A 23,985-nucleotide genomic window follows, 5' to 3' on the forward strand; every position below is an offset into this window, starting at 1 on the left:
TTAAAATTTTTGATTATTCAAAAACCAAAATTAACCTTAGTTTTGGTTGTTGAACAATCGAAAATACTTTGAATTCAGCTATTCAACAATTGAATTCAATATGGGTGTAGTGCACTACCGTTTGTTTTTGATCATGGACGGTGAAAATTAACCAAAGGCCTGTTGTTCACTTAAGTGGTGTAGTTCATATATGTTTGTGGAGGTTATACATCTACTCCCTCTGATCAAGTCCTATTTGGGAAGATAGTTTTAGTTCAAAATTATATGATCTCCCTAAGAATTAATAAAAAAGAAAATTTTGATTTTCAAGTTCTTTGACACTTAAATCTCACAAAAATTAGATGGTATGTTCAATGTTTAATATGCTACCCTTTCAAGTACACATAGAGTCCCATTTAGCAATGGGATTACATACAATGAGACCATTTTTATCTGATACAAGAAGGTAGCTTGGTGTGTCATAAAGTTCGAGATAATTTATTTTGAATTTTAAGTTTGGTCAATGAAATAAATACAGCCACTTAATTTTACATTTAATGATCAAAATTAATTGTGATTACTTTATATCAAACATAAATAATTTTATTATATACTTTTCCTTTAGAAATATATATTGTCCGTTGATCCTTTACGTGACCAAAACTAGGGTTCCTAAAATGGCTTTAGATTAGGTGCTTTTAGCTTAGAGAGTAAACAGACAGTATACTCTGGCGGAGGTATAAAATCTTTTGGGTAATACTTTATTGCGAATTTACCTCCAAAATATCGCCCAACCGCGGACAGTTTGGGTAATTTTTGAATTAAACGCAAGGACACAACTACCGGTCACTGTTCGCAAAGTCGTGATGTACCGGGGCATTAATTCCCTCATAAAAGCCTGCGTATTTTCCCTTAAAAAAAAATCCCCCTTTTCTCTCTCTCGCTCTTTCTCTCGCAGAGTTGAACCTGTTTCAGCTCAGTTTCTCTCCAATCATGGCTAATGAACTCATGGATCACGGGTTTCTGAAACATGGCTGTTTTCGAGCTTGTGTCCAATGGCTTACCATGTGACTGGCGATTCATTGACGGTTAGAGCGAGAAAGAAACGTGGTTCTTTTTACTGCAAAATTGCCTCGTTTTCCTAGTTGGGTGTTTGAGTTCTCAGAAACAATGGAGTGAATCCAACTCGGGTTCAATGGCTTATCCTTTGGAAGATCTTTCAGATATGCTTAGAGTGAGAAAGACTAAAGGTCGTTGGGTTGTTTACTTTGCCATCCTTCGCCGAATTGGGGATTTTGATTTTTTGTGAAACAATAACAGAGAGAAACCAATTGGGTCTAATTATTCGTTATGCCTAAGCCTATTCCGAGATAATTAGAGAGAGAAAGTGAAGTGGTTCCGAGAGAGAAACCAGGTGTGGTTGTTTTCCCTTTAAAGCTAATCTCTGGATTGGGATTTTGGGTTTATTGAAGAATGGAGGAAGGAAGCGAGGATAGTTACAGGTTGTTATCTTCTGAGTCGAGATGGGTGGATGGGAGCGAGGTCGATTCTGAGTCGCCGCCGTGGTCTGTAGAGGACCAGGTTTTGACAAATGAAGAGCTTGGAACAGTTAGAAGAAGGCTCACCAAGAAACCAAAGAGATTAGATTCTTTGGATGTTGAAGCCATGGAGATTTCTGATGCTCATGGCCATCATTCCAAGGTTTTCCCCATGTCCTTTCACTTCTCTTCTTGTAGAAATCATACCGTTTCTACAATTTTCTCTCTTTAATTGCTTCATTTTGAACGGACATTTAAAATAAGTGGTGGTGCTTTATTATACTACTAAGGTTGTTGGAAGACATGTTTTATTTTTTAAAACTAGTGTTAGGAATATATATTGGTATTCAATTTCTTCTGAGTGAATTGAAAGTATGTGTTGTTATCAATGTTGCAAAACCCTGATTAATTGAAGAAACTTTTTATATAATGGCGATATTCTTTAATGGAATTTCACATACAATTTAAACATTTCTATATGAAAATGGTTCCACTATATAGTTAGTTTGTTATATTAACAATGCCTTAGTCTAGGTTAGAGGGGAAATCCCCAAATATAATATTTTTAATATTCCATTTAGTCTTTGCTGAAATTTATGGCTCCTTTTGACATGTTTAACATGATGGCATTTTAAGGGGAGTGCATTTCTAGGAAAGCAGACTACTTGGTTTGGTATTTCTATCAACTGGTGGGTCCACCACGAACAATTATGCAAAATTGAAAGTTCTGATATGCCTAGATGGTTTAGATATTTTGACAATTCATATATCAGCTCAAAAGGCTATACTTTTCTCTTTGGAGTGTTTATACCACTCCCATGGTTGGCATTTCATGGCAAATTGCTGAAGGCTTGTTGCCTCGTAGACTCCCATCATGACACAGCTCCTGCTATTTCCCCAATATTTGGTTCTACACTTGAAAGGGTCGTAAACTCTTTTATAATTGGTATGAATCATAAGGGTTTCTATTTAATGGTAGCTCCAACGGGTAATAAAGTAGTGAGAACTAAGAAGTAAGGACACTCCCCCCCCTTTGTTTCTTATGTAATAAGGGAGTAAGCACTAGCATTTTGATGATACCAACCATCGATATAATGTCAAAATTTCTTGAATCAAGCATGAGAAGCTTGTTTAAGACCACATAACGCATTCTTGACCCTGTAAACTGAGTGGAGGATGGGAATGATGACTTGGGGATTGCCTCATGTAAAGGTCCTCCTTGATTTTGTCAAGGAGGAATTCATTTCAACATCCATCTTAAATCCTAAACCTTATATGTAGAGAATGGTAAGGCAGCAAAATTTTTGATGATTTTGCCTAAAGGCTTCTCATAACATGGGTCATACTCCAATAGACAATAGCTCATTAGAAGATCCATGCTGGTTGAAGCTGTTGTTCGGCTTCTTGAAGGCCCTTAGTAGAGGCCACTTTACAACATACAACATTGAAGACTTAGCAGCGTCATTGAAGCTTTTGCATGGTTCAGGAAAATATGAGTCCCTTTGAAGATTTACGGCAGCCATGCTCCCAGACAAGCCGCCTCCTAAGGCAGCTCATGTCAAACCTCCTCCTCTATATGACGTTTACCATGTACTTATCTACTCTTCTTCTAAACCTCAGGCCGCAGCTCGCGTCAAACCTCCTCCTCTATATGACATTTACTATAAACTTATCTACTCTTCTTCTAAAACTTAGGCTGACCGCCCAACTCATTCACCTGTAAAGGAGGTCACTGTCTCCAAATCTTTCGTTGAGGTCGTAGCAACAAAAATCCCAACCCCTCCTGACCTACTCTCCCTTCTAACCCTAATACCACTATAAAATCCATCCATCCTAATCTGCAAGTCTTCTGTGTGAACTGTCCCCCATGTTTGGCTCTCCAATTTCGCTGAAATTCAAGAGCGGCTCACATTATTGTGTGATGATTTTGTAGCCCAAAGGAACGACCTAAAAAGCATCACAAATGGCTCCAAAACACCTTTAGGCTGGGTCATCTTTCATGTAGGCTCCTGCATAACGGGAGTTACCTAGTCTCACAATTCCACTCTCTGGCTAATCTTTCTAGGAACAACTTTCACTTCCGTGGGGGCTGTTTAACACTGAGGAAATGAGAGGAATCTATGGATGCAGTGAAGAAAACTAAACTTTGGTTAGCCATAGAAGGTATCTCTGTTCATCTGTGGACTCAACAGGTCTTCAAAGTTATTGGTAATTACTGTGGGGAGTTCATCACTGTTCATTTGATATCTCTTGGGCTCCAGGTTATCATTTTGGTGGATTCGTCCCAAAAAGACTCGATTTCCTCAACTCTTCTGTTACACTTCAGTGGCCATTATTTTTTGGTCAAGATTTCGATTAAGGGTTCCTCAGCTCCCATTCGCCATGACTCCCCTCTTGCTGACCACGAAGGGTGGATCATGGTGGTTCACAAAAAGCATAGCCACCCTCATGCGGACCAAAATCTGGCCCATTTGAGTGGTCCAGTTCCTTGCTTCCCTCCGGACTGCCATGATCTAGAGTTCCAAGATCCTATCGAAGGTCCTCACCTCCTCGTACTGCCTTCTCTTATCGGGATTCACTCGTTGTACCTCGATCTTATCAGTCCATCATCACCTTTGATTTGGGTCCTTCACATGCTTGGTCGTGCCTTCCACTTGTTGCTCTCCAACTTTGCCTACATTTAATTCTTCCCCATACTTGTCATCACCCCCTCTCCCTTCTCAGGCTTCATTAAATTTATCCTCTCCTCGGGTAGACCCCTTCGCTCTTCAAACCATACCCTCATTTATTGACCCCGATGTGCCTTCTCAGCATGTGCCGCCTTTTTCCTCGATAGCTCAACAAATATTTAATGCATTGTCCTTTCCCTATGTGCACACTCAATCCACTCCTCCCCCTCTGTCCTCGTGGCTAGCCACGTGGTCCGCATCACCTATCAAAGTCCCCTGCCAGCTGTCCGCATCGCCCTACTAGCCTCCACATCCTGCCTTGTCTCTTCATTTCCCTCCTCAAAACTTGTTCCCTACGAAGGAACCGCCACCCCTTCGCCTACCTCCTTTACTCCTTCCCCTCAGGCTTCTTTTATCTCCTCTTACACTTCTCTTGACGTCCCTTCTCCTACTCGAGTTGTAACCCCTCCAACCCACCATGGGTTTCCACCAGAAGCATACCACAACGTCCAACTGGTGGTCTACAATGGACACTAGGTCACACCGACCACCCTTCTACCTCCATCCTCTTCTCTACCCTACCAGCCTTCTACACTCCCTCTCCCTCCTCCTCCTCCCTCCCCTAAGATGCCTCCTAGACACAAACTGCAACTCATCCGCCCTGGCCGAGCCTCCAAGGAACCTAATCTGGCGCATCCCTCTATTTCAACAATACCCCCTCCCAGTTACGCTCACAGTGCAGCTTTTTCAGCCCACCCTTCTTCCGGGCTTGGTCCCCTTCCCCTCTATATCTTCTTAGAATCTTCCCCCATTTCCCCTATCCTCTCCAACACTTTTGCGACCCCACTCCAAACCCCAGTGGCACGGGAACCCTCAGATTTACACACTCTAGTTCCTCTCCCCTTGGAGATGCGTTTGGCATTAAATGTGTACAACTCCTCAGTAGGTAGGATTCCCCCCTTCATCCCTCCATTAGAGTTCTCCTCACAAAACCTCTCCTCGCAAGCTCTATCCTATTCTTTGCCCCCAATCCTTACACCTATTTATTTGCAGACTCTTCCTTCTGAGAACCCCTTGCCTCATCCTCATTCAACTTCCCTGCTCCCAACTCTAATGGAGGCTCCAGATCCACGACCTCCTCAGGTGCTAAAGAAGACTTCAACTTTGACATTCAATTCCTTACGACCCTACCTCAATGGATTCCCAATAACTAATGAGGATCGACCTGGGAGAACCTCACATGGGTTAGATGATCCAGATGATGGGCCTTGCTTATGACGGAAGTATCTCCGACCTCATAGATGCCTCAGAGCGGAGGCAGGCGCACCTTAGGTTGGCCCCTCTCCTAAACTTCCTAAAGGCTTTAGAGAACTTGCTAGTATTTGCTCTGATATAAACTATTATATCCCTTCCCCTATACCTCAGTATGTTCCCCTTTTAGCCTCCTTCTCTCATCGCCCTAAGAAGAGAAGGTTTAACAGGAATACCTCTCTCCCTTCCCAAATCTGCCCAATGAAGATCCTTTGTTGGAATATTGAGGGGCTCAGAAGCCCTGCCAAATGCAGTGGAATCCGATCCCTTGCGATGAGCCATAGCCCACCCCGATTTTTTAGCTCTCTTTGAAACCAAACTCCCTGCTCCTCAGCCTCTCATGATTAGGGAAATTTGGGGAGGAAGCTATATTCCTGGATCGCAAAGGACTCCTCTAGATCCTTGGGATGCATTTGGGTTCTGTGGAACCCAATTTTTTTCAGGCTCTCTCCTACTCCATTAAAGAATTCTCTATCAACATTCTTTGCCATAGGATTTTTGATAGTGCCATGCTTAAAACCTCCTTCATCTATGGGCCTAATTGTCCCACGAGATGTCTTGAGCTTTGGCCTTGAATTGCGGTATGAGGCTCTGGCTCCTATTATACCTTGGGTTATAGGTGGGGATTTTGATGTGGTTAGGTGGACCCATGAGAAAAGCTCTGGAGAACACATAACTGTGTCCATGAGAGCCTTCACAAATTTTATTGATAGTAACCATCTCCTTGACATTCTTCTATTAGGAGCTTCCTTCACTTGGTCCAAACATGCCACCACACCTGTCCATGACTAAAATTAATAGGTTCCTTGTTTCCAAGAAATCCTCTTTCCTTATTACCCACTCTTCCGCCCTTCCCAAAATTACCTCTGACCATAAACCAATTCTTTTAGACACTAACCCCATTTAGAGGGTTAATAAGCCTTTTATGTTGGAGCTCTTCGAATTGGAGGAGCCTTCCTTCCCACATCTTGTTAGGAACTGGTGGTCTTTCTTTTCGGTTACGGGTTGGGTAGGCTTCAGATTCTCCAAAAAACTTCAGCTTCTTAAGACATCTATTAAACAATGGAGTCGTAGTGTACCCCGGGTAACTTTAGGCAACAAATTCAGGCCTATTCCACCCAAATCCATTTCCTAGATGCCCTTGAACAATCCAGAGCTCTTCCCCCTTTCATCTCCTCAAACAAGAGGAAATGTATTGGTACCAGAGATCCAAGATCAAGTAGCTTAAAGTTGGGGATATGAATACTGCCTTCTTCCATAAAACCACTAGTTTCAGGAGAAGAGGCAACGATATTACTCTCATCTTTGTTAAGGATCGTTCCTTCTCCCAACTTGACCATTTAAACAGGATATTCATTAGATATTTTAGGAATCTCTTCTCCGTTCCCCTTAGACCTAAACCTTCCTTAGGTAATCTCCTTTATTAACCTTTCCCAGGAAGATGCATCGTGCCTTGAAAGACCTTTCACTAAAGATGAAATGCGTGATGCGGTCTTCCAACTTGCTAGGGATAAAGCCCCTGACCCCGATGGTTTCCCAATTGTTGTTTTCCAAGATTTCTAGGATACTTTGGCCCCATACCTTATCGCCTTCTTTAATGAATTCCACCATAGAGGTCGCATAAACACAACTTTAAACTGTACTTTCATCTCCCTCATTCCTAAGTTTGAAGGGGCCAAAAAAGTGAGAGACTTTCGCCCTATAAGTCTCCATAATTCCTCCTTCAAGATCCTCACTACTAGACTCCAAAAAGTGCTACGCTATGTGATATCCTCGGAACAATCGGCCTTCGTTGCCAATATGTAGATTCTTGATGGTTCCTTAGTGGCACACGAAGCCATTCATTCTAGACAAACTTCTAGGAGTCCAGGGTTAGTCATCAAACTGGATTGGGAGAGGGCCTATGATCGGGTTGATTGGCATATCCTTGATGAAATTCAGGCCTGCATGGGGTTTGATCCCAAATGGAGATCTTGGATTAAGGCTTGTAACTCGTCCATAATCATCAATGGATCCCGTGTAGGCTTCTTTCAATCTTCTAAGGGGCTTCGCCAAGAAGACCCCCTTTCCCCCTTTCTCTTCACTTGCATAGGAGAGATTTTTTCTAGATCCATCAGTAGGCTGTATCATCTTGGGATCCTCTCTATATTCCGTTTCTCCTCTAAAGGCCCCTAAATTTCTCACCTCCTTTATGTTGACGACACTTATATTTGGTGGGGCTGATCCCATCCAACTGGATAAACTTTGGCTCTTTCTTAGATGCTTCGAAATCTCCACTGGGATGAAAGTCAATATGTCCAAGACAAAAATGCTGGGAGTTAGGGTCTAAGACCAAGATCTTGCATCACTGGCTGAGCAATTGGGGTGCCATAGATCATTTTCCCTCCTTTTACTTGGGCCTTCCTCTATGCTTAAGTAAACCTAGAAAAATTCCTTGGGACAAAATCATCGAGAAATTCTTGTGGAAGCTAGTCAATTAGAAAGGTAGATTCCTGTCCCTGGACTGTAGGATTACCCTTATTAAAGCAACCCTAGCTAACATCCCTATTTTCCAGATGTCCCTCTTTAGTATCCATGTGTCCATTGCTAATCGGCTGGAAAAAATTATGAGGGATTTCTTGTGGAATGGGGATTTCGAGGGCCATAAATTCCACTTGGTTGCTTGGGATAAGATTTGTACCTCCAAAAAGCAAGGGGGCTTTGGTACCAAGAAATTGATCCACATGAACTCTTCCCTCCTTGGCAAATGGTGGTGGAGGTTCAGTTCCCCACATCCTTAGGTTCAGTTCCCCACATCCTTTACTTTGGAAAAAAGTCATATTGGCTAAATATGATCTTAGAGAAAATGGTTGGCTCCCTTCTTCTCCTTTACTTTGTGCCTCTGGGGCCTAGAAGTCCATCTCCTCTATCAAATCTGCATATAGTGGTTTCCTTAGGTTTAGGATAGGGAATAGGCACAAAGTTAGATTTTGGCTTGGAGATTATTCTCTAAAACAACTTTTCACCTCCCACATTCTCTTAGCTGCTAATCAAGATGCCACAGTTGCTAGAGATGTGGAGCGAAGGGTCTCATCTTTGGTGTGGACCCCAATCTTTAGGCGAAATCTCCAAGAGTCTGAAATTAACAATTTCAATTCTCTCCTCCTCTTGCTTTCTCCTTTCTTCTCTCCCCTCTCAGGAGAAGACTGCCTCATCTGGGCCCCCAACCCAACTGGGACCTTCACGGTCTCCTCCTACTCCTTGCTGCCCCCATTATCAGACCCATTCCCCATCCTTAATAAAATTTGGTCTATTCCCACTCCCCTCAAAGTCCAAGCTTTCACTTGGATCCTCACTGAAGGCAAGATTTTAATGCTTGATTAGCTTCAGAGGCATGGCCTTTCTTTTCCAAATCGCTGCATCCTCTTCCTCCAGGAAGAGGAAACATTCCCCCACCTTTTCCTCCATTGTGAGTTTTCTTTTTCTCTGTGGTCATCCCTTCTCTGAATTTTGGGTCTCCATTGGGTAACCCCCGCCTCCATTCCTCAACTTTCTCTTTTCTTTTCTCCCCTCCTTTCCATAAACATGGTAGCAAACTGTGGTGCGTGGACCCAAGAGGAAGCCAGTTTCACGTGTTAAATCGAGATAAGTAAGAAGTGTCACCGAGAAAGCGCCGAAGCCGAGGTCCCTTTAGGGCCCAGTTTATCCTGTCAGAGTGTAAAAAAACAATCAAGGCTTTTTTTCAGTTAGAGCTATAAAAGTAGGTATTTCAATTCTGGCTCTTGTGTGGTCTATATGGCTAGAAAGGACCGCAAGAACTTTCCTCGGTTTAGCTAGACACAGTCTCCTTTGTTTGAATCTTGGTATTAGTCTCATTTTGGGCTAAAAACATCCCGGCTTATTACTTCCTTTCCTTAACTCAAAACTGGGCCAACTAGGACTCTCTTCCTCTACCTCCTTGTTCCTCCCTTATCCCATTCTAGGGCAGTGTGGGTCCCTCTCCCACAAGCGGTCCGCAAAATCAACACTGATGGTTCCTTTCTAAGGATCTCCGGCCCCTTTGGATTTGGTGGCACTTTAGCCAATTCAGATGGGGTTTTCATCTCTTTCTTGGGACCGTTGGGTATTTTTGACTCAACCACATTTGAAGCTATTGCTTTACTTGAAGGGCTCCAGAGCCACACAACTTGCGGCACATTTCTCAAGTGTACAGGTTGAGGCAGACTCCAACAATGTCATCCTTTGGGCCTTTAGCCTCACACAACCTCCTTGGCGCCTCTCATCTATTTTTGATCTGATAGCCTTCAGGTGCAGCTCGCTACCATCTATTTCTTTCAAGCATATACATATTCACTGGGAAGCTAATTAATTGCTGATAATCTCGCTAAGGAAGGTGCTCTCTCGGCCCACAGTACTAGCCTGGCCAACTCCTGATGCCTCCCCATACCCCCCTCTTCCTCTTCCCTCTCTTCTATCTCCAAAAAAAAAAAAAAGGAAGGAAAAAGAAAAGAAGAAATGACAGAAAAAATAAAGAAACAAAAAGAAAAAAAGAAGAAGTTGAAGACGGAAAAAAAAGGAAAAAAAAATATGTTTCTGTTTGACTTTTTTTTTTTTTTTATAAGAATATTTTTGTTTGGCTTTTCAAAGCCTGTTCTCCCCTTTCTTTTGGGGTCGTGGCACGAATCTTAAGGTACTTGGAAGAGGCAAATCTACCTAGCCAGATTTTCACTCTCACTCTTCCTCGCTCATCTCCTTTCTCTCTTCTGTTCTCTATTTCCTTTCCATCCTCTCTCCTCTTCTCCTCCCTCTTCTCACTAGCTCCTCTTCTCATGGATTCTTCCTTTTTATGCTTAAACTTTCTTAGAGTTTGTTTTTTTTTATTTCCCTCTTATTTCTAGCTCTTTTCTTGTAATCTGAGCACCCAGCTTGTGGGGTGCCTTTTACCACACCTTGTATGTATAATTTTACTATTTATTTATATAAAGCTAACTTTTCTCAAAAAAAAAAAAAAAGGGTCATACTCCTGTTGATAACCTTGTGGAAGCAGAGGGGCCTTAATTGTGTTAAGCATCTTATCTTGCTTCCATCATTTGTTTATAAATAAATGATTTATTTACGAGGCAGGAGTTTGAACAGATCCCAAGTGTCCTTGTCTTGCAACATTTGTGATTCTTCTGCATTGCATTCTTTTAACACTCAATCTTAGTTGCTTGAAAAGTAGCCATAACAAGCCAGGATCCAAGGTAGCCATGATTGTAGTTTAGGTGGATAGAGGATAGTGAGATGGGTTGATCAGCATGTTGTAGGAGGAGAATGATGCTTACTGGGCATCCTCTTTATCATGTGTCTACATTAAGTACTTTAGTCGTAGATGTAGCATGTGATCGGTGGGTGGTGAACCAAAGAATATGGCTACATTGCTACCTATCACTGCTTTCCAATCAGCATCCTTGTCATTTATGTTCATGAACAGAGCGTTGAGCCAAATCTCTTCAAGGTATAGTTTATATTTGATTGTTATTCTAATATGCCGGCTGCCAAGGACCTCCAGGAGGCTGGAAGCAAGATACAAAGATGAGGATGATAGAAGAATGAAGTATCTAGACTATCGTTACTTGGAATTTAAGATTACGGAAGATAGAACTATGCTGTTGCATGGGGCTCTAAGAAGCAGACATGTATCACTAGATCCTCTGTGGAATCGGAGTTTATTGCCTTGGATTGGAGTTGATTGCCTTGTAGGCAGCGAGTAGAGAAGCTGAGTGGCTAAGGAACATGTTGGTAGATGGACTACTTGGTCAAGGGCCCATGACTGCAGTCTCAATACATTGTGATTGTGAAGTTGCATTGTACCGAACTACGAGTCCAATTTATGATGGTGAGTCAGGACATATTCGCATGAAGCATAGTCAGTTGAGACAATTTCTTGAGATGGAGGGATGGGATTGAGACGCATAGGTAACAAGCCACAGAGCGATTAGAACCCTACCTGAGGCCAAGGAGATCCCAAGTCCAAGGTTCAAAGGAGAAAAAGTTGCTTTTTTGATGTAAATTATTGCCTCATTCGTGACCAATGAATAAAGAAGCTGAGCTATGCTTGTAATGAGTCTATTGGCCTAGATGACGTAAAGCCTAAGCGGGGGTCTCGCATTGCAGGCATCCTCCATGGATGCACCTCTATGAGTGTGGGAGTAGAGGGTGCTTCGTATGAGAATTGGGTATTTTCTGTAGTTTTTATGGAAACTGGGAATTGGTGTTGAGCTTTTTACGTGCAAACCTTTATAAACTGACGGCGTTGAAAGAGCATTTGGTATGTGGAAGACTAATCAACAATGGATGTTGTCCAAGGGTTGTCCACTCACTGTCACTATGTGTAGGTTCAAATCTATAGGATACCTTCACTTATGCATTATCTTTCTTAACATATTATGAGAGAGCTAGTTGTTTCAAAACAGGCGGGGGACTCTTAATTTTCAAAATTAAACTTTATCAATGAAACTTTTGTTGAGTAAACCTGTATAGTCATGGAATTACATCTTGATATGGTAACGTTTATGGGTATTACCATTATGGTCCTTCAGGACCACATGATGTTTTGTATAATCTCTTTATGAAGTAAACCCCGCCCAGCAGTCACCAAGCTTATTGCTTGAGAGATGGTGGGGTCACATATAAGGACAATGGACACAATTTTCAAGAATATCTACAGAATACAGTTCAAACATCATGAATGTGGTGTAATAGAGTTAGGACATGCCATCTAGGGCCCTGATATGCTCTGAGAGCCCTAATGACTGGTCACCATATACATCTTAATGATTGTCAATAATAAATACCATATCAAACTATCTCAATTTGGTTCCAGATTTTGGGACATATATTCCCAAGCCCTATACGCCGATACAATTTGGTATGTCTTGAAGATCACCATTTGTCAAGAGGAGTTTGACAGCCAGTCTATGTGAAATGTCATCAACTCATGTTAGAATGAGATGGAACTTTGCATATAGTTATAACAAGTCCTTATATGCCTCACATCTAAGAATTGTACAAAGTGGATATCATCTGATATATCTCCCAATTTATCAGTCACATGATATGCCTTGACCGCTGGTCCCCTCACGGTACATAGAGATTGATGTAAAATCTATGGGACAATCATATTTGAGGCGTGATAACCCTCATCCCAAAGGTTTAGCTCGATTGGAGGTGATTTGACTCTTCAACGGTAGCCAAGGCTTATTTTCACCAGCTGCCAAGCACGTAGGATGACATTTGGTCAAAATCAAGTTTTCTTCCAATCTCTATGGTGTGATCACTAGATTCCTAACTCAATTCCCTATCACCCATTTGGGGGGGGGTGGGGGTTAGGGCAGTACTTTATGGATCTTCCATGTGAAAGTGTTTGGAACTGGAACAATAGTCATAAAACTGTGCAAAAGTTTGACCTCCAGTCTATAATATCTCCCGGAATACAAGGAGTTTATGCACCAAATTTTGTTAAGGTATTATTCATGAGCCTCTCTACAAGAGTATCTAACTCCCAGGGTCCATTATTCCCTGAGGTGAAAGTGGTTGGCCCCACAATAGTCAGATCGCTTGTAAAAATCTGCAGCTGAAAGGGGTCGACTTTGATGGGGCATATCTCCCTCATTACTTATCCATTTGAGGTGAAACTTGGACTATTGGATTCGTCTTTGAGTCCTCTATCATCATGATAAATCTTAGATCAAAAGGATCCACCATTAGAAAGCGACATTAATTTGAATTAGACATGCTCATACTGCATCCTGGCTTGACCTACAGTGGATCCAGATAACCGCCCATTCCTTAATTTTCTTTGGATGGATTGAGACAAATCAATGTGGTTTCATGTTCAAGTACAAATTTCAAACAGTGGATTGAAGCTTATCATTACAGTCATTTAGGGCGTTTTGAATTGAAACTCAAAATGGAATGTATCTTATGTAACTATCACGTTAAAGAAGTGGTTCTAATCACTTGGTTTTGGATAGGTACAACAACCATGCTTGTCATAAAAAAATTGTATAAATTTCCCATTTATGCAATGGGAGGGGGGACTGATCCTTTGGTTCTTGCACACACTATAGAGAGATAGAGTGACTAACGCCCCACTAAACTTGAAACATTTTTACACGCAAGCCAGGGGAGAGATACAAAATATTGTGCTAGCCTTTTGCTACTATGTGTGAAGACTATCCAGAGAGACATGAACTCAGAAACTCAAGAAGTGTATTACCCAATTATGTGAATATTTGTACAAAAAGTAGCAATTTTAAATGAGACTTAGGTGTGAAACTCTGAAACTCAAGAAGTGTATTACCCAATTGGTTCTATCCTTGATGTTGCTCACTGAGACTAATTGTATAACGGCTTTTCACCTAGTCAGGGGCATTCAAAACTTTGAAGAAAGCCAAAAAATCTTGTGCCTCCAATTTCCTTTAAGATTGGGTTTTCAGTATTTGACTTCATCATTTATCTCTCTCTGATATATGGAATTTGTCGAAAACCGGATTGACACGTAGATTTCATCACTTTGATATATGCTGATATTCAAATTTTATGGAAACCAGAGGAAGTGTAAATTTTTATATCCCTTATATCTTGATTTAAAACTCTGTTCAGATTGGGTCAACAAGTGGATTCAACTCTCTGTTCAAGCTAATTTGACATTGGTCAAGTGGAGACTATGTCGAAATTTTGTCTCAAGGGACTTATGAAACTCACAATCTCCTTTACTGACTACTTTGGTAGAAAAAGTATTGCCTGTGAAAAGGACAATATCATCCACCACCATTTTGTAAAGCACTAAACAAGCTCCTCTTAGGAGTCATTTCTGGTGGCTCTAGAGTCCACCCACCATTCTATAATTGGCCCCACTAGATTTACCTCGGAGATCATAGCAATTAGTTTTTTCTTTGGTCACATAGCTTTAGGATATTGCTTTTTCTGACGCATGTATAACTTTTGCACATGACCAGTTTTGCCCCAAAAATAGCATGTAAGCAGTTTCTTTCCTTTGTATTGAGTTCCTTTAGGCTTTGGTGCTTTATTTTCGTTCTTTTCCTCTTTTTTAATTTCTTGTGAGATAAAATTTCTGTAGAGTCTCCCCTTGACCGATGTTGGACTGAGTGTTGAAACCACATGTTAATTTAGTTCGAATAGGGTTTTGAATTGGCATATACGAGGGGTACATAAATCTACACTTCACTACGGTTTCTTAGGAATCCCAATGTTAGTTCGATCGAAGTGAAGATATCAAATAGTGAAAATCCAATTATAAGGGAATTGGAGCATGAGATTTTCTTGCCTTCTTCAAAGTATTGAATGTCCCCAAACTCGATGAAATTCCCGAGATGCCATCGGTCCTGGTGAGCACATTGCCAAGATACAAGCAATTTGGTGCTTACATTTCTTGAGTTTCTAAGTTGCACATCACAGCTTTCCATACCAATATTTTGTCAAGTCGGTAAAATGAAAATAAGCATCAACTTGATCTGAAATTGAGGTTAGTTTTTTCTCATCGTTAATTTTTTTTCAATAAAATAAAAAATAAACTTGAGATTTCTATGGTATATATATTGCTGATAAAATAGGATTAATGGAGAATGTTCCAATGAGATATTGGTCTCAATATCACATGGATGTATGCCATGCAAATGATCATCACAGGGATATTGGACTCAGTATCAACTCAATAGTCAATATCACTCTTATGATGATTCTATTGAAAATTTCAGAAGGCTTCAAGTAGAGAGAAAAAAACACAATCATATGAGAAAGAGAATGGACCTTTTTAACTGTACAAAAAGGTGAGCAAGACATGTAGTTCATGATAAAATATATTACATGTCATGTGAAAATCAACATCCACATGTTATGTAACATAAATACGCATATTAGATATGTGTCAACCTTATTAAATGGCATGTACTAAAGAGAAGGGACCTTTTTGACTGCACAAAAAGGTGAGCCAGGCATGTATCTCATGATAAATATATTACATGTCATGTGAAAAACATCCACTTGTCATGTAACATAAATACGCATATTATTTATGTATCAACCTCATTAATTGGCATGTACTAGAACTCCCCACATAATGTGAAATAAAGTAGAGAAAACATCATGTGGTCATGAGGGACCATACTAAATAGCGTGATCTTATCCATTGATCATGACATGTCAAGATGTCCCATGACAATACAGGTCAGAATGGTCCATAATAAAATTTTCATAAATGAAGTTATTTTAGAACGCTTAATTTTGACAATTAACAGTCCTCGACCTATTTCAAAACAACTAGCCTATCTCAGAATGTATTAGGAAACACAATGCATAAGTGACAGAGTCCTACTGACTGGAACCAACATATAATGTTATGCTGAATGCTTACCAAGATAATAAGTGGACGTACATTGAACTATGTCTATTATTGATAAGATTCTCGCACACCACACATTCAGAAAGCTGTGATTTTCTAAAGGCTTGCGTGTTAAATGTCTGGTGCCAATTCCTAGTCATGAGCGCGCTAGAGAATTCCCAATCATATGAAGTTGTCTTTATAGGGGTATAGGAGTCTCAGTCTCATTAGAGATGTGTATTAGGTTGTTTTGTCTTCATTTTTGAGTAACTGCTTCCTTTGGGCATAAAGCTCTTTTATTATACAGAACTATTTATACAGAACTATTATTTTAGCCAATCGCTCCTATGTAGTATTTTAAATTATAAATTTGCTTGTGGAAGTTCCATATTTCTTTTCTGGTCATTTATTGTGTTCATTTTGTTGCCATGGAGACTTGAAACAAGTTCAAGTCCCATGCAATGATTCTGGTTTCTTTCTACTTCTAAGGCTCTCTACTCCTTGCCATCTAATGTTGGTTCACTTATGGTTCCATCAATGTATCCCTCCAAGCCTCTTAGTCATTGTAAAATTCTTGAAATGAAAGATTTTTAAGGCATAGTTGAGCTTTGATATCGGTGTCCATGGAAGTGTTAGAAGACCTTTTATCAGCTTATGGGATGAATGGTAGAGATACTCCCAGATGAATCCAATGGAATATTAATATGTCCCAAAGTATGGAGATAAAAATCCTGAGAACTGACTGAGTTGGACGCTCTGACTAACCTAATAGACAAAAATATCTCACAAAATGGTGCGGTTAAACTGTTCACTGTAAGAAAGACAGATTCAACTAGATTGTATTGACCAGCATAGATTGGTCTGATATTTCACAAACTTAACAAAAAATGTGATTTTTTTTCTGTATGGATGCCTCCTAAAATCTTGTCTCAAACTTTCTTGATATAGGGTTTTTTAATATGAATTTGCGGTGGCTTCATCAATAAGAGATTGGAAAAGACAATTCTTCTTTGAGAATCCTATAGTTGAAGAGGATCTGCTTTTCGTCTATGAATGCTTTGATACCATGCTGAATAGAGCCCAAAGGGATAGAAGAAAAGCGAGGGAGAGATTTAGAGCAAGGGAACCTTCTATGATTGCGGGAAAACATCCCTTCCCTAATAACCTTGCATTATTACAAGTCTCTTCTTTTGTATTGGATCTACAATATTGGGACTGATGGGCTCAGAGGTGTTATATAATGACAAAATCCCCATTCACTTACAATGACTGATGCACATATTAATTACCAATATTAAACTTCTTGGATGGATTCACGTTATGCACCTAAACATCCTTTAGGTGGATCTGCCCCTGGGATAATTTATTCATGTGCTTCTGTGGTACACATATATCTTTGGCATCTTTACATGAATTTTCTTATGTGAGCTTTGTGCCTTTTATCTATGTGATTTTGCACTTTGGTATGTCATATTCTAATATGCTTGCCTCTTATACCTTTCTTAATCTCCCATGCTACCAAATTATTGTGGCATTATCTTGAGAAATTCCCAAATGAAACACAAATGAATTTGACTCATGCCGAGAATGTGCATCATTGGCTATAGGTATATTTTTTTGCTTTTTCTCTTTGTAAGTAACCGTTCATCAAGTCAAAGATGTATATAATTTTTATTCAGTTACATGAAAAAAGTATATGTCAAAATCATCCTTGAGAGTGCAGACTGACAAAGATGTGCACCATAAATGATAATGATTAAAAAGGAGCAAGCAAGAAGAGATTAAAGTGGGAGTAAACCAAGTTAGCCATGAAGGAAGAAATCTCCTTGGTCTAGAACATCTGCTCTCATTAGCTACATAATTCAAGACGTTGGCCTCTCTAAGAACGTGATGGGACTTTCTAAGAATGTGATGGGAAGTTACACCTTCTTTTTTCGGTAAATTGTGGAAAGCAGCTGCACTTGGTGAAACTAAGGTTGGAAGGTTCTCCATAAGATCAGGTAATCTCCCTACAAAACTGTACGCTTTTTGGGGTCCATGTGATGATCTTAAGCCAACCCAAATCTACTATCGATGATCCAGTGAGAGTTCCAAGGAAGACTGTCAAGCTGGCTAAGAGGTTAGATGCTTCCACATTAGTAGAATCACAGTTTCTCACTGGTCTTAAGAATTTCTTTCCCATACTTTACAATCTCTTAAAATGCCAATGAATGCAATTGCTCCAACATTCCCAAAAAGAAATACTGTTGAAGTAAAGAGACATTATCCTTGCTATTCAAAGTATGAAGTGATGATTTGACATACAGCTATCTTCTCAAGCTTATATCCTCAGGTTACCACCAGTGGAGGGAAACCCCACATAATTTTCTATGATGGTTGGTGGGATGTTTACCACCCACAAATGGCGCTTGTTATGTGATGCATGTTTATCAACAGATCTACTTTCCTATAGTGGGTCTCCTTTCAACACTAGCAATTTAGGGAAGAACCATTGAGCACCGGCAGTGAAACAAGAAATAAAGCGTAGTAGTTAAAACTTAAAAAGTAATCTGATGATGAACCTAAAGAAAATCTATGGTTAAAAAAAGTAGAAACAAGCTTTCAACACATTTTATGTAGGCAAGCAAACCTCTGAGATGAGGGGTTATATATTTTCAAACGGACCCAGCATGCGTAAGAAGGCAATAATATCTATACTGGAAGCTTGACATCTATAGCTTTTGAGTTAGTTGATTTTTATAAAGCTGCGAACTTATTATCCACTAATTTATTTGTTCATTTGCTTGATCATGTGCATACCTTTTATACAGGAAACTTGATTATTGATACCTACTCTTATGTATGTCCCTTATGTTCCTATTACATCACAGGAAGTGTTGTCTTGGCATACCCTTGCTTTGGCATTTCAAACCCTTGGTGTGGTTTATGGTGATTTGGGGACAAGTCCTTTGTATGTCTTCAGCGATGTGTTCAGCAAGGTGCCCATAAATGGAGATGATGATGTCTTAGGAGCATTATCACTAGTCATGTATACAATTGCTCTTCTTCCTTTTGCGAAATATGTGTTCATAGTGCTCAAAGCTAATGACAGTGGTGAAGGTAAGGAACCAGTAAGTTTGCCTTTAAATTGCTTTGTAATGATGAAATCAACTGTCTTTGGTGTTTCATTTAATCTGAAAGAAATACCAGATATGAATTTTTTGTCTAAATTCATACATCTGACAATTGCGTACCAATATTTACCCCAAAAAAAGACAATGGGATACCAATTGATTGATTCTAGTAGAGCCTGAAATTTTGATTCTTGCTGGTGCAGGAGGCACTTTTGCCTTGTATTCCTTGATATGTCGGTATGCGAAAGTGAATCTTCTTCCAAATCGTCAGCCTGCTGATGAACATATATCAAGTTTCAAGCTAAGGCTACCCACTCCCGAGTTGGAAAGGGCCTTGAATATCAAAGAGAAATTGGAAAATAAACCTTCCTTAAAAACTCTTCTGTTGCTGTTGGTTCTTATGGGAACTTCCATGATAATTGGGGATGGTATTCTGACTCCAGCCATGTCAGGTCTCCTAAAATTTTCATTTATTTATTTGTTTATTTTATTAGCTTATGATTTTGGAAATCAATATTTATCGAAAACTTGTCAATCTCATTGAGGAACTTCATCTTTGTCTTCTTTTCTGTAGTGATGTCGGCGGTGAGTGGCTTACAAGGTGAAATTCCTGGTTTTGATGCAGGTGATCTCTCTTGTGACTTCTTGAAAATTGGTTACATTGAGTATGAAACAAATAAATACTGATTTCATATCTGCTGATTACTTGTGGTAGTTTATGTCTACGATAATCGAGTAAACCAAAATCCATTGGGGTCTTCACCATGGAATGAAATGACAGACAGTGATGGAGAAGATAATATAACCCACCTTCAGCTCATGGGCTATTCTGGCGAGCCCTGTACCCTTTCCGTCAGTGTCCATCATCTCATCGACAGGGATGACCCCAGTAGACTATTATTTTCAATAGTTTATTGAAGCATAGTATCCATTCCCTTTTCAGTATGTTTTCGATATATTTCCAATGTCTTACCAAACGGTTATTGGCAGATGCTGTCGTGATAGTCTCGATCATAATCCTTGTGCTATTATTCAGCATACAGAGGTTTGGTACAGGCAAAGTAGGTTTCACATTTGCCCCTGCATTGGCGCTATGGTTCTTTTGTCTGGGATCAATTGGAGTATACAACATAGTTAAGTATGATATCACTATTTTGAGAGCATTCAATCCAGCTTACATTTATATATTTTTCAAAAGAAACAGCAGAAAAGCATGGTCGGCTCTGGGAGGCTGCGTTTTGTGCATAACAGGTATGAATAATATAAATTTTTAGAACATAAATTGCATCTATGAAATGCAAATTTGTGCTGTGCTTTCTTCATTGCTTACAGGTTACAACCTCTTCAAGTCACCTGGATTTCTGCATCTGTATTTCAATATGCATCCTATTTATCGTTTGAAAGCTTTAATCTATGTTCTATTGGAATTGATTCTTTTAATGCATGGAACATCCTAACACTAAGTTGCATTTATGAAATGCAAATTTATGCTGTGCTTTCATTGCTTACAAGTTACAACCTCTTCAAGTCACCTGGATTTCTGCATCTGTATGTCAATGTACATCCTATTTATCGTTTGAAAGCTTTAATGTATGATCTATAGGAATTGATTCTTTTATAGGAATTGATTCTTTTAATGCATGGAATATCCTAACACTATCTTGAATAAGTGATTATATGCATACAATTTAGTACCAGCTATTAGTGCTTTACTCTCTTGTTGTCATTGAGACCTGAATGATTTAGGAGATTGAATACTGAATGATGGTTTTTCCTGATTTGTTACTATTTTTGAAGAACCTTGAAAGTTGCATGTCAGTGGGATCTAAGGTGATATTGATGGCATCTGCCATGATTTTCAGGGGCCGAAGCCATGTTTGCTGATTTGGGTCATTTTACTGTATTATCTATCCAGGCAAGTGGAATCCTTTCCAATTTCTAGTGGCCATTCAATCCATGCATGCAATTTTTAACAAAACTGTGTACACAGTTTACCACCAAGTTGAGTTTATTTGGTATTTGCAGATTGCCTTCACATGTGTGGTGTTCCCCTGTCTGCTTCTAGCTTACATGGGTCAAGCAGCATATCTCATTAAACACCCATTGTCAGCGGAGAGGATATTCTACGATTGTGTCCCAGGTGGAGCTTCAACTTTAGCCCTAAAGTATAGAGCCAGGTTATAATGCTAGTAAATTTCTATTGGTAATAGAAGAATTTACCTGGTATATGGGCTATTGTTTTAACTGTTTGTTTTATGTGTTATCATGTGAAGATGGTTTTTTCTGGCCTGTCTTCGTAATAGCCACACTTGCTGCTATGATTGCAAGTCAAGCTATGATATCGGCGACCTTCTCATGCATAAAGCAGTCTATGGCTCTTGGCTGCTTTCCTAGGTTGAAGATAGTACACACTTCCAAGAAGTTCATGGGTCAGATCTATATTCCTGTGATCAACTGGTTCTTGATGATTATGTGCATAGTTGTGGTAGCCAGTTTCAGAAACACAACTGACATTGCCAACGCATATGGCAAGTAGAATTTGATCTTTTCACGTTACTCTGGTACTTGTAGAAAAAGAAAAAAAAAAGGTTTTTCCTGGGGAAGGTATGCTGTATCCATTGGACTATGATTTTTTTACTGTAGTCCATTGGGTTGTCACCTCATATTGAAATAAGGTACTGTAATGGAGAGAGTGTCGTGCCCTTCTGAACGGGAGACACCCCACCCATTGGTGGGTCCCATGCTTCCTTGATCAGTGCTGATAATTCTAATGGACACTGATTTTCAATGATCCTTTAGATTATAGCATGCTTTCCATTTGTGTAACTATAAGATGGTTGTTCATTCTTTGTTAACTACATGCCCTGCACTCTTTTGTTCAAATCAATGCCCTGCCAGAGATCCCCACAGAAACCCCAGCCACCCTGCCTCTCCGAGAAAAGGAAACGCAAGAAATCATCACTCTTATTGTGTCCAAACTCAACTTTAGCTATCAACAGTCTCTGTCTTGATCATTTGAATTGGGATTTACTTAAGTGTTGCCTTCTTGCTTGCAGGGATAGCTGAGGTAGGTGTAATGCTTGTGAGCACAACATTGGTTACATTGGTTATGCTTCTAATATGGCAAACGAACCTATTCCTAGCCCTATGCTTCCCAATCATATTTGGGACTGTCGAGCTCATATATTTATCTGCGGTCCTAACCAAGATCAAGGAAGGTGGTTGGCTTCCCCTTGCCTTTGCATCATGCTTCCTATGCATTATGTACACCTGGAACTATGGGAGCGTACTCAAGTATCAAAGTGAAGTGCGTGATAAGATCTCTATGGACTTCATGCTCGACCTCGGCTCGACCTTAGGCACAGTCAGAGTCCCTGGTCTTGGGCTCTTGTACAATGAATTGGTTCAAGGAATTCCCTCTATATTTGGTCAATTCTTAGTGAGCCTACCAGCTGTGCACTCTACAGTAATCTTTGTTTGCATAAAATATGTTCCAGTGCCTGTAGTCCCTCAAGAGGAGAGATTCCTTTTTAGGCGGGTTTGCCCTAAGGACTACCATATGTTTCGGTGCATTGCACGTTATGGTTACAAGGATGTGAGGAAAGAGGATCATCTTTCGTTTGAGCAACTCTTGATGGAGAGCTTGGAGAAGTTCCTCAGAAGGGAGGCTCAGGAACTCGCTCTAGAGAGCGGGAGGGTGGAGATTGATTTAGAGAGTGAGAGTTCGGTTGGCAGTCATGATATTAGACCTAGAAGTGAAGGCAATGAGCTTTGGGTTCCTTTGATGGGTACTAGTGGGTTTGATGGAGGCTCATCGGTGGCTGAAGATTATGGGCTTGAAGTGGGCTCATCGATTGCTCGAGTGGGTCTTGGGCATGGGTTTGGGTCGGGACCATCTTTACCAACTACTGTGATACCGACCTTGGATGAGGACCCAGGACTCGAATATGAGTTATCGGCTTTAAAGGAGGCGAGGGACTCAGGGATCACCTATTTGCTGGCACATGGGGATGTGAGGGCAAGGAAGGACTCGTGGTTTTTTAAGAAGCTTGTGATAAACTATTTCTATTCTTTCATGAGGAAGAATTGCAGGGCTGGGACCGCCAACATGACTGTGCCTCACATGAACATCATCCAGGTTGGCATGACATACATGGTATGATACAAGATAAATGTCTTAACATAAACATAAATGGCATCACATTCATGGTTCCGATTCAAATTTGGTGGTTATGAAACTAAATTTAACATCTTGGGTATTGCCTCTTAGTATGGAGCTGTGTTTTGAACATTTTGGGGCTTGAGTCTGTAGCTCACTTGAATGTGTTTCTTGTTGCAACCTAAAGGCTATTAATTTATAATTAACCAAAAAGGAAACTAGTGCAGCATTTGTAAATCGGTTGCAATCAAATGGTTGGCAGCTCTTACTTCTTGTCTCGGATATTTTGTATTCCTTATGATATGTTAGATTGACAAGCTGGATCTGTGATTGCACAATTTCCTTAGGAAATATGATTACCTAGAGTACAGTTTGTTTTCTCAAAATACACTTTCATGGGGTTGGTTAATTTGAGTAAAATAGTAAGTGAATGTAGGTATATGATGATCATGGATAACAAAGAAAATTCATGGGTTTTCAAAGCTTCTTGTTTCTTATCTAGAAAAGATGGACTGTGCTCCTATTCTATAGATATAGTGGTTATTTTGGTCAATGATTAGGGCACTTCAAGGGTTGTATTTTATTGAAAGAATTGGAATCATTTTTTGGTATTCATGTACTCTTACCTAAAATTCATTTTGATGTTCATTTCATGGGCAGTAGAGTTAAACAACTGGTCTCACAAAAAACACAAGGTGATCATAAAGGTTGCCAACAACTCATCCACCCACTGCATAAATGATGGATGTGGGGTGGGAATACACCATTCCAAACTCCTATTGGACATGGAATAAATGTGAGGTATATTGAATATTTGAGAATGGGCTCGGGCCTTGTCGGTAGTACTGTTAAA

The 23,985-nt window shown here is 40.1% G+C and overlaps 1 protein-coding gene across 4 annotated transcripts; it reads left to right on the plus strand.

Annotated features, from left to right (window-relative positions):
* Positions 1 to 931: 931 nt before the first annotated feature.
* Positions 932 to 23,449, plus strand: LOC18427538 (putative potassium transporter 12). 4 transcript variants are annotated; one of them, XM_088849966.1, is made up of 10 exons: positions 932 to 1,680; positions 17,625 to 17,979; positions 18,731 to 18,959; positions 19,177 to 19,425; positions 19,548 to 19,598; positions 19,964 to 20,224; positions 20,836 to 20,888; positions 20,999 to 21,113; positions 21,247 to 21,501; positions 22,030 to 23,449. In XM_088849966.1, exons 3-10 carry the CDS (start codon positions 18,887 to 18,889, stop codon positions 23,133 to 23,135), a joined length of 2,163 nt encoding a protein of 720 aa, XP_088706092.1. In that variant the 5' UTR covers positions 932 to 1,680; positions 17,625 to 17,979; positions 18,731 to 18,886; the 3' UTR covers positions 23,136 to 23,449. The 4 variants fall into 4 exon arrangements, 3 of the variants coding, with proteins under 3 accessions (XP_088706092.1, XP_006836636.1, XP_088706091.1); XR_016042995.1 differs by lacking the exon at positions 17,625 to 17,979 and having other exon boundaries at positions 20,999 to 21,150; XM_006836573.4 differs by lacking the exon at positions 17,625 to 17,979.
* Positions 23,450 to 23,985: the final 536 nt, after the last annotated feature.

Source organism: Amborella trichopoda, chromosome 10 (genome assembly GCF_054954075.1).
Source record: "Amborella trichopoda isolate Santa Cruz 75 chromosome 10, AtrichopodaSantaCruz75HAP2 v2.0, whole genome shotgun sequence".
In the NCBI taxonomy this organism is placed as follows: domain Eukaryota; kingdom Viridiplantae; phylum Streptophyta; class Magnoliopsida; order Amborellales; family Amborellaceae; genus Amborella; species Amborella trichopoda.

What these genes read in the sequence shown, in the direction of transcription:
- LOC18427538 (XM_006836573.4), top strand. Translation starts at nt 1,453, where the DNA reads ATGGAGGAAGGAAGCGAGGATAGTTACAGGTTGTTATCTTCTGAGTCG. An exon ending in CTCATGGCCATCATTCCAAG is followed by an intron (nt 1,681 to 18,730) that starts GTTTTCCCCATG and finishes ATTACATCACAG; the next exon opens with GAAGTGTTGTCTTGGCATAC. An exon ending in TTACTGTATTATCTATCCAG is followed by an intron (nt 20,889 to 20,998) that starts GCAAGTGGAATC and finishes TGGTATTTGCAG; the next exon opens with ATTGCCTTCACATGTGTGGT.